General features: G+C 46.3%; 1 protein-coding gene across 18 annotated transcripts in view; it reads right to left on the bottom strand.

Moving 5' to 3' along the window:
- PBRM1 (polybromo 1) overlaps window positions 1-14,809 on the bottom strand; it is a 128,404-nt gene that overhangs the window by 72,742 nt on the left and 40,853 nt on the right. For all 18 annotated transcript variants that reach the window (XM_014606142.3, XM_019490005.2, XM_006270373.4 and 15 more), the window contains one exon: window positions 9,321-9,537. In XM_014606142.3, the coding sequence (XP_014461628.1) occupies window positions 9,321-9,537 (217 nt within the window). The remainder of the gene's footprint in view (window positions 1-9,320; window positions 9,538-14,809) is intronic.

Raw genomic sequence — 14,809 nt, 5'->3', positions numbered from 1 at the left:
CCTGCCTCTGCTTTCAGGGGATGGGGGCTTTGGAGCAAGAGGGGGACTTCTTCAAGAGAAAACTAGAGGACAAAGATGTCTGTTTTTTTATCAATAGAGGACAGAACAACTGGACTGTCCCCTATGATGGCCACCCTAATTGCATGCCAGCCTCTGGTTTCTTTACTATTCCTTCCATCCAGGAAGAGCGCACAAACCAACTGCAGATGCTTCCTCAACTTGATGAAGGGTTTTAAACCCGAAAGCTTGCTAACCTTCTAGGCCCAGCATTTAGGCCTCCTGATATCTAGGGGTAACATCTGTTCTGCAGCTCCTTACCTCTCTTACACTGCGGCCAATGCCTCGCAGATGGTATCCCAGGCAGCTAAGCTCACTTGGAGCCTCACAACTAGCAAGCCTCAGGCCTATCAAAGACCTTACAGGTCCGGGATTTCCCTAGCTAGCCAGGACTCTGTGTGTGTGTGTGTGTGTGTGTGTGTGTGTGTGTGTGTGTGTGTGTGTGTGTGTGTGTGTGTGTGTGTGTGTGTGTGTGTGTGTGTGTGTGTGTGTGTGTGTGTGTGTGTGTGTGTGTGTGTGTGTGTTGGCTAGAGGTTATAAGGTGCTCCTACCTGCTTTTCACCAGGGAGGTTTGCGGCCCTGGCATTTCTTGAGGGCTGCCACACCTCCCGACCCTGGCAGGGTGCAGTTTTAGGTCATGCCCAGGACCTGGGGCCTCCCCCTTCCCCATAGGCCCAGTCCATACCTCCAAATTCATCCTGGCATAGGAGCTCAACAGGGAGACGTTCTTTCCCTGATGACTGGTGATACAGTGAATGCCGCCTCCAGCTCTGAGAGCAGGACATTGAAAGGTTTAAAAAATAAAAATAAAAAAAGGAAATAGGTGCGGACAGAGTGAGGAGGGTGGCACTTACTCTGTCTGCACGTGGAGCTCGAGGAACCCCAGCACTGGGAGGTTCACCTTTAGGAACACCAGCTGCTGCACCAAACCAGGATCCAAGGAGGTGTGGTGGGGGTGTCACAACATCCCCAGCAATACTGGACACTCCCTCACTCAGAACACTGGCTGGTGGACAGGACAGGTGTTCCCAGGCAACCGTGGCCAGATCCTGCCACATCTTGCTGCGGCTTGCCCAGCAGGCCAAGGGGTCAAAGAGCAGCGGCTCCACGTCCTTGGCGAGATAGGTAGCCACCGAGGCCATGGCGCTACCTGTCTGATGTTGGGGTCTGGTGCCTCTGGACCCCAACATGGAAGCCATGCCCTTGGCCCACATTGGCAGTGTCTGTGGTGGAGGAGACTGGCTGCTGGATGGAGTGCTGGCACGGGATAGTGGATCCCCCTCTTCCACGTCCCCCGCCTCTGCCCTCTTGCCTCTGCTCACCAGCACCTCCATCCAGTGATCCAGGGTTTTGCTGGTGCACATGCTCCCTTTCACCCTTGGGTCACACATGGCTGCCAGAATGTAGACCATACTGGACCACAATGGATCCAGCCATTTCTTGATGCCCTCCTTCAGGGCTAAAGAGGGCATTGCCAGCGATGAGGCTCTTGGTGGCCTTGAGTAATGGCTTAGGGACCACCAATATCTAGGAGATAGTATCCCACTCGGCTTTAAGGGGGCCGCTCATCCCAATCTCCCTGAGCAAGGCCATCTCATGGATAGCTTTCTGTTGCTCGACCAGCCTTTCAAGCATCAGGTATGTGGAGTTCCACTGAGTCTCCACATCCTGCATGATTTTGTGCTGTGGGATGCTCAGCTCTGCCTGTTTGTTCCGCAGCATCTTGTCCTCCTTGATGCTCCGGTGGAAGTAGCCCACCACTACTGCATTTTGAAATGAGCTGGCTGGTTCTGACAGTGCCCTCACTGGCAGTCCTGTCCCCCTCCAAGGTATCCCCGACTATAAGGTGGAACTTGTGTGCCACACAGTGGATGCCAACAAAGTTGGCATCATGGACTGCCTTGACCGTATTGATCCCATTGCTGATGACCATTAACCCGCGGGTGAGCTCATCCTGCCCAACAAGCCACCCCTGCACCATGCAGTTCATGGCCCCCATGATCTCCCTTGCCGTGTGGGACTAATTCATCACCTCCGCTTGAAAGAGCTCACCGACGGCCTGACTGATCGCACCAGTGCCCTGAGGGAGAGGTAGGCACAATCTCCACCCTGGCTGCTCCAAATGTCTGAGGCGAAGTGTAAGGCTACCTACAGACCTGCCTTGCACAGCTACTCCCTCAAGTCTCCCTGCATGCTTCATACAGGGAGGGCACCACTGTCCTGATGAAGGTGGTACGTGCGGGCACACGGTATTGATGGGGCCACGAGCCACCTGAACCCTGGTTGCTCATCTAAAGAGAAGGGCTGAACATCCAGAGCAAGCATCATCCCAATGATCTGGGTGACCTCACTTGCCTTGGGAACATGCCCCACTGCCCCCACATCTCTACCACCCCCACTATTACTACACCCCACAACAGAGCCATCAGCATCCCTGCATCTTACAGCTGTACCTCCACAAATGTAGTATACCTCATCCAATGCACCAAATGCCCTGATGGAAGATATGTAGGAGAGACCAGACAACAACTGCGCACCAGAATGAACGCACACCGGAAATCCATCAAAGACAGAAACACTCAATTACCGGTGGGAGCACATTTCTCACAGGAGGGCCACTCTCTCTCCAATCTCTCAGTCCTGATCCTCAAGGGAAACTTACACAACACTTCCCAGAGACGAGCCTATGAGCTCCATTTCATCAACCTGCTGGATACTAGAGATCAGGGACTAAACATTGTAATGTATCAAAAATCCAATGTCTATCTGCCTGGCAACTGACTCCCCAGCCCAGCCCAGCCCCTGGTTTCTTTACTTTTCATTCCATCCAGGAAGAGCACACACCGACTGCCGCAGCTTCCTTAGCCTGACGAAGGGTTTTTGAACCCGAAAGCTTGCTTAATAACTATTCTCCAACCATTTGGGTTGGTCTAATAAAAGATATCAAATTCACCCAAGGAACCTTGTCTGCCTATATCCTTAGACTAACACGGCTACAACCTAAACCACTTTCCCTCCACCTTTCTCCCACTGGTCCACGGTGGCCTGCCTCTGCTTCTGGGGGATGGGGGCTTCAGAGCGAGAGGGGGACTTCTTTTTGGGTATGCTCCCATTGGTGCCAGGCCAAGGAGCAGCAAAGGCAAGGGGATGGTGCCTCCTGATATGCATCAGCATCCCCATGGTGCTGAAGTGTTTCTCATCCTTGCCCCAGCTGGTCTTGCATCAGCAGTGCAGGCAGATAGCATCTGCCACCTCAAAATGTTCCCACGCTACACTACCCCCTTGCTTCTGGGGTGCGGGTGCAGATCCTGTCTTATCCCCCTCCTCAGCAGGCAGAGGCACAACAGCAAGAGGAGCTGACTCAGCTGAGCCACTTGCCTCCACAACTTCAACCTCCTCCAAGGTGCTTTCAGGAGAAGGAGACCTGGCTCTAGGGCAGAGCTTTCCAAACTGTGTGCCGTGACACATTAGTGTGTTGGCGGCAGTGTGTAGGTGTGTCGCGCGAAATGCAGAAAATTTTGCGGAAGGGCACTGCGGAGCTCCCTTACTCGCGTCTACTTCCCTTGGCCCCTCCCCCGGAACTGAATTACTGTGTCGTGAAATGATGCATGTCTACAAAGTGTGTCACCAACATGAAAAATTTGGAAAGCTCTGCTCTAGGGGAACTTTGAGGGGTGTGGAGGGGAAACTCAGATTCTCCCTCCTTCCCCAGAACTTCTCTGACTAGGGCACTGAACTCCCCTGGTTTCAGATCCAGCTGCTCCTTTGGCACTGGAAGGCTCAGGCTGGAAACTGAAATTGGGGTGGAGGAGACTGTCATGCTGGTGGTGCTGGGGGTTATTATTATTGCTAGTATTAGTGGAGGTGGGGCAGGTGCAGACACTGCTCCCACCTTCTTGCAGCCACTAGCAGCAAAAGCCTCCTGGCTGCTAGGGAAGAGGGTGCGTCTAAGCTTTTTTTTTTTTTTTTTTTTTTGGGGGGGGGGGAACTGACAGCTCTCCCCTTACCCTTTCTAGCTCCCCTGCCATAAGACCTGCCACCTGCCTTTTCAGCACACTTCATAATGTTTGCTGTGCTGGAAAGTGTGTGTGTGTGTTGCTTCTCGTTCTCTTGAAGGCTCAGATCAAATGTTGCATCTTCTCTGCGTAAGTAAGTTCCCGTGCCATTCACTAGTAGGCCTGGCTCTTATTTCATAGATTTCATAGACATTAGGGCTGAAAGGGACCTCGGAAGATCATTGAGTCCAGCCCCCTGCCTAAAGGGCAGGAAGTCAGCTGGGGTCATAGGATCCCAGCAAGATAAGCATCCAGTTTGCTCTTGAAGGTGTTCAATGTAGGCGCTTGAACAACCTCCGGTGGCAGGCTGTTCCAGACCTTGGGGGCTCGGACAGTAAAGAAATTCTTCCTTATGTCCAGCCTGAAACGGTCTTGTAGTAGTTTATGACCATTCAACCTAGTCGTCATCCCTTGGGGCGCTCTGGTGAACAAGTGTTCCCCCAGATACTGGTGGTCACCCCTGATAAACTTGTAGGTGGCCACCAGATCACCCCTGAGCCTGCGCTTTTCCAGGCTAAAGAGCCCCAGGGCTCTCAGCCTGTCATCGTAGGGTCTGCTTCCCTGACCTCTGATCATGCGCGTGGCTCTTCTCTGGACTCTCTCAAGCTTCTCCACGTCCTTTTTGAATTGTGGAGCCCAAAACTGGATGCAGTACTCCAGCTGCAGCCTCACTAAGGCTGAGTACAAGGGGAGAATGACGTCCCGGGATTTGCTTGAGAAGCATCTATGGTTGCAAGCCAGTGTTTTGGTCGCTTTACTAGCCGCAGCATCGCACTGCAGGCTCATGTTCATAACACTGCAGGCTCATGTTCATAAGTCCATTATGGACTTCTCAGGTCTTGTCGTCTCTTTGGGATCCAGATAGCTTGGTGTTAAAGTATTTGTCTTGGAAGGCCTTCAGGGGGTTCTTTCCTCCCATGTCTTTGATGGAAAAGTAAGTTTGTTGTCAGGAGTAAGATGTTACGTCTCGCCTACCCTGGGACCCTCCTTAACTTTGCTTGTCCGGTTTTCCAATTCGGGGCTCTGCCTCCCCTACACCCTGCCTTACACCAACCTTAAGTCGTTACCTTCTGCTCACCTCTAAGGTGAGCCATGGTGGTAATCTGTCTTGGCCTTTTGACCTTGTTTCCAGGGACGTCTCTGCTTCTCGGTTATGTCATTACTGTGGTCTGGACTCCCAGCTCTCTCTTCCCTTTGCAAGGTCCCTGGCAGTCCAGTCATGTCTGGAGGCATCTGGGATCCATGACTTGGCTTGAGGTAAGTACATTAGCCCTTGCAAGCTTGTTTCCTTTCCGTGTGCCCCCTTCCTGGGGCAGCTGCCCCTACTCCTCTCTGGAGCTCTCTCCTCCTTGGGGCTCTTCTGGCCCCACCGGAAGCTTCACTTCCGGTCCTCCAGGCTCTGCTCCTGGTGGAGCTTTTATCTGTCTTAAGAGGCCAGGAGATGAATCGGTGCCAGCATGCTGCCATAAAACAGGTCCGTGCCAGGGCTAGACCTGATCTCGGCTCTTCCTGGATCTGCTGTTCTTTTTTTTCCCCTCTTTCATTGCTGTGGCAGTTTCCCCACTGCAGTTTTGCTCCCATGGGGCTTCTGGTTTTTGTCCAGCTCCTGCTGGCTCGGGAACTCTTCCTTTTGGGTTAAGTTTTTCCTCGGGGCATTGCTCCTATTACCGTGCAATATATCTTCTTCTATCTGTTTAGTGTGTGTGTGTGTGTGTGTGTGTGTGTGTGTGTGTAAAATATATCTTCTATGTGCAATATATCTATCTGTAATATATTGGAAAGTTGTATCCAATCCTTTCCAAGAAGAGAGACTAGCAAGTGACTGACTACTAGGAAGCCAGCCACTGCAGCCAGCCAGTACCTTTCACACACTGTTGCTTCCAGACAGATAGCTCACAAAAGGCAGAGAAAGGCTTCACACACAGGTCTTATATGCTGGTTCGCCATCCCTTCCCCAGAGCACTGGAATTGGAAGGGACCTCAGGGACAGATCGCAGACACTGGGGCCAGCTACAGATAACAGTGTCAGAGCAGTCCTCCCCCCCTTTTTCCCCTCCCTCTTCTGAGTTTGGTTCCCCACAAGCCTGCCTCCAAAACATTCTGAAACATTTTGGAAGGTTTTGTTTTGTTTGTGTTTCGGATTTAGTGTTTTGGAGGCCGAAACACCTCCGAAATGAAACAGCTGCCGATATTTTGCACAGCTCTACAAGAAACAAGTAAACCCTTTGCTGGCCTAACAGCCATTGTCAGAGCTGGGCCCTTCAGCCCTGGTCTTTTCTCTGCTCAGCTGGGAGAGGAACAGGAAAGGTAGATGGAGGCCATGGGAGAATGGAACCACAAGTTGTCGAAACCTTCTCTAGCAACTCCTGGCTAGTGTTAGAGAAGGATGCGGTATTTTGAAATATTAAGGTCTGGAATGGCACAGGAGCCAAACAGGAAACCAGCTGGGGAACTACTACTCATTCACCATATGATTATGTCCAGATTTGGTGATTCTGTTTCTCCTTTCAATTACGTAACTATAGACTCCAAATTATCCAGCAATATTAATTTCTCATAACAGCCAGCTAGCTCCTCTCACAAACTTACACAATCAGTCCATCAGAGATGTACAGTAAAATTAAGGAGTACAAATTAACTTACATTTGTTACCATAAAAAAAAGTTTTTTTCCTTGTATCCTCTCTTCCACTGCCTACATATCCTTTTTTTGTTTTCATTCCATGACTGACCCAGTGCCTATCTCCATACTATCTGTTTTTCTTGATTTTTATCTTCTAGTCATTTATTGTGCCCCTCACTCAGAAGAACTGCATCCCTCTTACACTTAAGGGGGAATATGAAAGAGTGAATCTATTTTCTGTTGACTATAACAATCTTCTTCAATATAACCTTCTTTTCTAACCTATCCCCTTTTTGTCCCATTTTGCTTCTACATGCTATGATCTCTTTATCTTATTACAGGAGACCCTCGCCATTTGCAGGGGATATGTTCTCTTATCCCCCGTGAATGGTGAAATCCACGAACAAGGTACTGCATTCATGAACGCTGTCTGTGTGCTCCCAGCAGCGTGAATAGTGAGGGTTTCCTGTATTCTCTGCTCAGCTTGCATTCAAATCCATTATACAATATTATTTCTCAATATAGTAAGTCAGGAGCCTTTCCAAAGGCCACAAGGACAGCTCAAAAACAGGCCAACTCTGATGCCTATAGCTAAGGGTCTATTTAAATCACAGGTGGGGGGAGAAAGGGGGCTTACCAATTTTTGTGAGTTGATTGCAGCCTGAAGGTGTAATTCCATGATCATTTCATGGAAGCCCTGCCCCTCAGTGCTGATTGGCAGGGAGACCTTGCCCCTTGGCACTGATTGGTGGAGAGGCCCTGGAAGTGGGGGAAGGGGGAAAATGAGGAGGAAGCTGCCATCTTGTCTGCTGCCCTTCATGCCACTCCACCAGCCAGCGCCTTCCCTTCCCAGCAGCAAAGACTGCTGGCTCACACTGGGGATTAGGCACTTTATTATTAAGTTTTTTTGTTGTTGCTGATTTTGCAGATTTCATGGACAACCTTGGATTTTGCAGTTTCCATGAAACCGTGAATTAAATAGGTCCCTACCTATAGCTAGCCAGAAGATAACCTATAAAGGACTAACATCATGAGCAACATTATTTCTCACATCCCCAAATGGTCTGAAATCTGCTCTAAAAACTTAACACCGCACAATTCCAGTCAAGCCCACAAAACCCTCCATGGGATGAGCTTACATGATTAAAATATAAATACATTTTTTTAAAGAAGCGCTCATTATAACAACATTTCTTTTTAGGAATCAAACAATCTCTGAATGCTTTCTAAGCAAGGAAAAAAAAAAGTCCTAAAGTACAAGATAAACCATAGCATCTTAAGCCCTTCAAAATCTGGGGATTTAATGAAAGGAAGAGAATATGCAGCCACAAACTTCATGGATTCTAACAGCCTACTCTGGCAACATGGCCTAGTTTAGGAGTTCACTGTAAATCTCACCCTCCACTACTCCAATTGCCTGTGCTTCCTCCACTGCAGATAACTCAACCCTTTTGTAGCAAGGGGAAGCTCAAGCATGAGAGCAGCAGGAAGAGTTGTGAAGGAGCCCAGTTGCTCAGTGCAAGCGTGCGCTGCCTGGTCTAGAGCTGCTCCAGGCCAGATCCAACCTCTGCAGGCCAAAGGTTGCTAACCCCTCATCAGGTGACTAAGCTGTAATTCAAGGTCTCTTACATTCCAAATTTAATTCTGCCGTTAACTTTCAAAGTTCCACTAAATTTGATCCGTGAATTTAAGATATGCCATGAAAGGACACCACTTTAAAGGAGGTATATAAAGTTTTAGTAGGACCAGTTATGCCTTACCTTCCTCTATAATGTGAATGTAATATATAATTAAACTTGTACCTGTTTAAGTATGCATATAGGCCTATGTAAGCATTTTTGTGTATACAAATATGTAAAGATTAACCACTGAAAATTAAGACTAATATAAATATTACATTTCACTTTTCAATGAACTAGATCAAAGACATACAAATACTCATTATTGCTATGTACAGTAGACAGAGATGTCAGGAGATTCTTTCCATTCCAAATACAAAAATAACATGTTAACAATGCGCCAAAGCTATATTAACTGTTCTGAATGGCAAAGTAATTGCTACTTCAAATACCTCGAGTTAGCCAATGGAAGTAAAACAGTTGCTTTAGAATAGTGCTGGTTCCTGGGCTAATCTGTTCTGGTCAATAAAAGAACTAATTGTAACCTAAGCACAGAGCCACGCTAATTGTACTGCTTGAGGTTTTGGAGCTAGCACATATAGACCCTAGCTCTGTATGGCACTGCTTTCTGCTGCACAAACATACCAAGGGGTGGCACTTTTCAGAAACATTAATTCCAATTAAAACTTAAAGCAAAACAAAAACAAAACTAGGCATCTCTGAAGCCCAGTCAGAAGCTGAGTGCATACTAATATGAAAGGTGAATGTAGTACATAATTCAGATGAGTTTACTTTTGATATCACTTGCAGAGAGAGTGCATTTAATGGATAAAAATTGCATAGAATACCTGTGAAAGGGAAGATTCCTATACATATATATGCTACTACAAGGTATAAAATTCTGGAGGTGAAACAAGATTTTGTATATACTTAAGATCAACAAGTATACTTCATACTTGTTTCTTACCTGATCTGCTGCAATGAAATAGGTGTTTTGATTTGCTGATAATAATCAGGATATTTTTTCTTGGAAGGCAGATGGAAAAACGGTTCTGATATAAGCTGGCCTTGGTTATTTCGACAGCTCCTAACTGTATCATAAAGCTGATAAAGAGGGTTAGAAGTATCCATAAAGGAAGTAATGCTCTCTGCTTCAGACTCTCCTTCTTCATAACGGGCAGCAGCTTTACAGAGGAAAAGGAAAAAGGAAGTGGACAATACAACAGAAGAGTTATTACATAAATCTTTGTGGTTCTGTCTGATTGACATTATCTTATTCATATGTTTGAAACAAGTGACCTTAAAGTGAGGATATCTACTAAATTATTGATAGTCAGATTCATAGCTTTCCCAGGAATATTATAATCTGTGGCTTCTGGACATTAGATAAGAAAGCAGCCAAAACATTCTACCTGTATTCTCATTTGGCAGAGAAAATTTCTAATTCTCTTATTTGATATAGACCTCAGCACAATTTTTCATATCCTTTGACAGCTGCACATTGGCTACTGTAAAGTGTTATACATATGACTGCAGAGGAAAGCCATACAAACACAAACTGCTTTAGGATACAGCTATCTTGCTTACTTAACTGCCAAGTGAATATCACTGATAAATAACAGCATATCACAAGGGTCAGCAATCCCCAGTATGTGCGCCAGAGCATGGCACGCAAGGCCATTTTGCTCAGCGTGACACAGCTGGCCCAGACTCTGGGCAGCTGCCGCCAGCCAAAGAGCCCAGGCTGCTCGTAGCAGGTGGCCAAGAGCCTGCAAGCCCTGCTACAAGCATCCTGGGCTCCATGGCAGGTAGTAGCTGCTAGAGCCCGGGCCAGTTGTGGCAGGCAGCCAGGAGGCTGCCAATAGCTGCACTGGTATCCAGAGATCCAGCACTGGGTCCATGCTGGCAGCGGCTGCACACGTGCCTCCAGGAGGATGGCAGGGGGAGGAGCTGGGGTTGTGATGGGTTGTGTGGGAGATGTCCATGTCCCCCCCCCCCCCACCTGCGAGCCCAGCACAGCTGTATGCAGCCTCCCAGCTACCTGCCACAGCTGACCTGGGCTCTGCAGGTGGCGCAAACATTCAAAAATAGCAGATGGCGCACAAGCTGCTAACAGCTTCACCAGGCTCTGGAGCCCCAGCAGTGACTTCATACTGGTGGTGACTGAACGTGTGCCTTGGCAAACATGGCAAGGATAGGCCAGGGCAGCACAACCCTGACCCCTCCACTGCCATCTGCCTGAAGGCATGTGTAGCTGCCACCAACAACGAGGATCAAGCACCTCACGGCCTGCCCCGTTAACTTAAATATGTTAAGTTGAGGAGTGGGCTGAGGTTGGGGTATTTTTGATACTCTGGCCACAAAAGTTGCTGAACCCTGGTTTGTCATATTATTGGCATTGTACTACATGGTTGCATTTTATATTTTTTAAAATACAAGTTATACTGTATGCAAGTATAGGTTAGTGGATCCACACAAAGCGTCAGAATGCTCTGGGGCTCTCAAAGCAATTAGAGAGAAAATGTATACAATCTTTGAATACTTAACAAATGGGATATAGATTACACAGCTTGCCTGCTATGCAACCCTGAAAATCCATGACTATACAATTGATTCAATTACATTCTCCATAGAAATAATTTAACTGAGATGCCAGAATTGCAAAAAACTATGGGACTACAGATACTGAATGTTATGTTGCATAGCTACAGCAGCTAAGAGTGTAGGAAAAAATACTGCAATCCCTTTTCAACACAGCTAGCCAGAAAATCCTCTAAAGTAGATAGATCTATGTTGACAGAAGGATACTTTTGTTATTTTAACTTAAGTTTTATGGGGAGGTCTACTGTTCTGGCTCAGTGGTAGAATTGTTGTCTACAATATAGGAGACCCTGGCTCAATTCCAAGATGTGCACATAGCTACAACCATCAAGGCACTTAATATCCAGACTCAGTCTGGCCTTTGGATTCTGGTCTCAATGGCCTAAAGCAAGAATGGAAGGTCTGGGCAACCTCCGCTCTTCCACTCCTGCCTAGACATCTGTGTCAAAGATCTGGGTGACCTCTCACATATGTACCATGATCCAGAAGAATTGATGGTTGCCTACTACTGTGGGGAGGTGGTATGACAGGCAGGAAGAACTCCTTCCACTTTCATATCCTGTATCTGGACTAGGAGACTTGTCAAGATAGGTATATTTCCATGGGTTCTGCAAATAGTCCCTAAATTTTATATTCACACAGATATGGACATATGTATGATGGAATAATTTTGTAAGTACTTCTGGTGCATATAAGCAGTTACATATTTTAAAAACTTTATAATTAAATGCATACAATTTTAGAATAGTTTCCATGTAAGCATTTCAGGATTCTTTTTAAACATTAGTAAATTAAACTTCATAACCCTTAGAATACCTAAGCATTATTTAACTTTAGTGTTCCCATTTCTAAATGCTTAGCAGTCACATTTTGAGAAAATTATCAATAATTTCAGAGATAAAATTTTTGGTTGAACCTGAACAAATCAATATGATATAGTGTAATTTAGTTTGACTTGATGCATGACAGTCCCTTCCAATTTTAACATATGGATTGTATGCGCAATGCTGTAATCCATTATGAGACCTCTTGGTCTGATTTCAGCTCTGCCAAGAACTAGCGGTTACAATTTTAGTTCCAATGGTATTGCTTAAAGTTAACTACATAGCCAATAGCACACTTGAGAATTGTTATAAGAGTAGAAATTGGCATACTAGAGCTGGAATTTTCAAAAACGTTTAACAGAGCAAGTTAAAATAACTGGCTTCAAAATAATATCTATATATGTATATATTGAGAGAGGTTAGCTTAAATTTTCTCCCTCTCTCACTCTTTTCATTGACATTACCACACATGGACTGAACCTTCACTAGAGTAAACTCTTAAGCAGAAAAAACAACTGAGACTACAGTAACATTTGAGAGTTCTTCTATAGAGCCTGGCCCTGGCTCTGGCCCTGGTGCAGTCACAGGGAAAGCCTCCTGCCACTGATGCACTGCAGAAGCTATGAGGACTGCACTAGACTGGAATTGGATTGTTTCCAACTTGAAAAGTTTGCCAGCTGCCAAAATACTGCATGGGTACAATAAACAAATGAACAATAACAAACACACAAAACCCCAAACCCAAATACCACAGCTTAGACCCACCAGCCCTTTGGACTTTAAGCTATTAAACAGAAGGCTATTTTGCAAAAAGAAAGGATCATTTCACTTTACTGGTAGCATTTTAGAAAATGTTATTGTTATATCAACAAACTAAGATAATATGTTGCAATTTCATATTGTTTCAAGACTGATAAATATTTGACCAACAGAGAGAATAAAAAGCTATTTCTAAAATAAATAAATAAAATCAGAAGTAGAATTTGTTTTGATGAAAAATGTATTTAAAATTACCACAGATAGATTTGCAGGGGTTTGGGTTGTAGCCGTGTTGGTCTAAGGACATAGTCAGACAAGGTTCCTTGGGTGAATTTGATATCTTTTATTAGACCAACCGAAATGGTTGGAGAATAGTTCTTAAGCAAGCTTTCAGGTTCAAAAACCCTTCGTCAGGCTAAGGAAGTTTCAGCAGTTGGTGTGTGCTCTTCCTGGATGGAATGAAAAGTAAAGAAGCCAGGGGCTGGGCTGGGCTTGAAAGAGCCACCTGGATACCACGTGAAGAACTGCTGCAGTACAGAAGAAAAACACCCACAAATCGCACACCGCTGGTTATGACGCATCACCCCTCCCTTGAACCTGTATGGAAAATCCTCAAAAAATTGCAACCCATATTAGAAAGAGACCCTATTCTTAAAAAGATCTTCCCAGAGCCACCCATCCTAGCCTTCAAACAAGCACCGAACCTCGCCAACCTCATCACCAGAAGCAAACTTCCTCAAGCCCAGAACACACCAGGACAAGAAATGCAAAACCTGCCAAAACTTCTCTACCACCCCCACTATTACTACACCCCACAACAGAGCCATCAGCATCCCTGCATCTTACAGCTGCACCTCCACAAATGTAATATACCTCATCCAATGCACCAAATGCCCTGATGGAAGATATGTAGGAGAGACCAGACAACAACTGCGCACCAGAATGAATGCACACCGGAAATCTATCAAAGACAGAAACACTCAATTACCGATGGGGGCACATTTCTCACAGGAGGGCCACTCTCTCTCCCGCCTCTCAGCCCTGATGCTCAAGGGAAACTTACGCAACACTTCCCAGAGACGAGCCTATGAGCTCCATTTCATCAACCTGCTGGATACTAGAGATCATGGACTAAACATAGACATTGGATTTTTGAGACATTATAATCTGCCTGGCAGCTGACTCCCCAGCCCAGGCCCTGGCTTGTTTACTTTTCATTCCATCCAGGAAGAGCACACACCAACCGCTAAAACTTCCTTAGCCCGACGAAGGGTTTTTGAACCCGAAAGCTTGCTTAATAATTATTCTCCAACCATTTCGGTTGGTCTAATAAAAGTTATCAAATTCACCCAAGGAACCTTGTCTGCCATAGATAAATTTACCATTTATCTATGGTAAAACACAGATTATAGATCTATAAAAATCATTTAAAAGTTTAAGCCAGTGGTTTTCAACTTTTCTGGACCTGAGGCACCCCTCTGTAACTTTGTGAATTGAGTGGCACCCAATTTAAAAAACGGATATGCAGTGCTCGCCTCCTTGCAGAGAGGCTGAGCAGTGGGGTTGGGGAATCATACAGGCAGGGGCAAGCCTGAAGCCTGTGCTTATCTGTTTAACTTATCTGCTTATCGCCTCACACAGCACCCTTCCAAGGATCTGGCAGCACCCCAGGGTGTCACAGGACCCTGGATGAGAATCACTAGTTTAAGCTGCATATTTGCTGCAGACAGTCAAATCACTAAACTGGGGAGAAGTCTTTCATTATTCACCTAGCATTTCAGTCTGTAGATGTTTTGTTCTAATTTATTCAAAACTGGGAAACAATTTTTTTTGCATTTGAATTCTAATTCCATTAAAATAAAGCCTGACAAGTTATATTTAAGGACCTACCAAATTTGGGAAAGCTGCTCCCCTGCCCCCCATTCCATGGTCTGAGCGTGGTGCCAGTCACCATTTTCAAAGCAGAACACAGTGCCCGCTGGCCTCTGATTGGCTAAGGGGTCCCAGAAGTCCTGCCCCTCCCCCCCACTTGCTGGTCATTTTCATGCTTTGTTTGCGGTCCCTGCACTTTTTCGTGGGGGACCTATCAAAGATTGACAGATTGTAAGGGGCTAGAAGAGACCTCGCAAGATCATCGGGTCCAACCACCCTCACCCCCCCCGCACTAGGAAGGAAAAACAACTGGGGTCAGGTGACCCCAGCAAGGTGACTGCCCAGGCTCCTCTTGAAGATTTCCAGGGTAGGTGATTGCACCACCTCTGGAGGGAGTTTA

The sequence above is a fragment of the Alligator mississippiensis genome, chromosome 12, assembly GCF_030867095.1.
Source record: "Alligator mississippiensis isolate rAllMis1 chromosome 12, rAllMis1, whole genome shotgun sequence".
In the NCBI taxonomy this organism is placed as follows: Eukaryota; Metazoa; Chordata; order Crocodylia; family Alligatoridae; genus Alligator; species Alligator mississippiensis.
The sequence above is the reverse complement of the archived record's forward strand: the minus strand, read 5'-3'. Positions and strand labels throughout refer to the sequence as shown.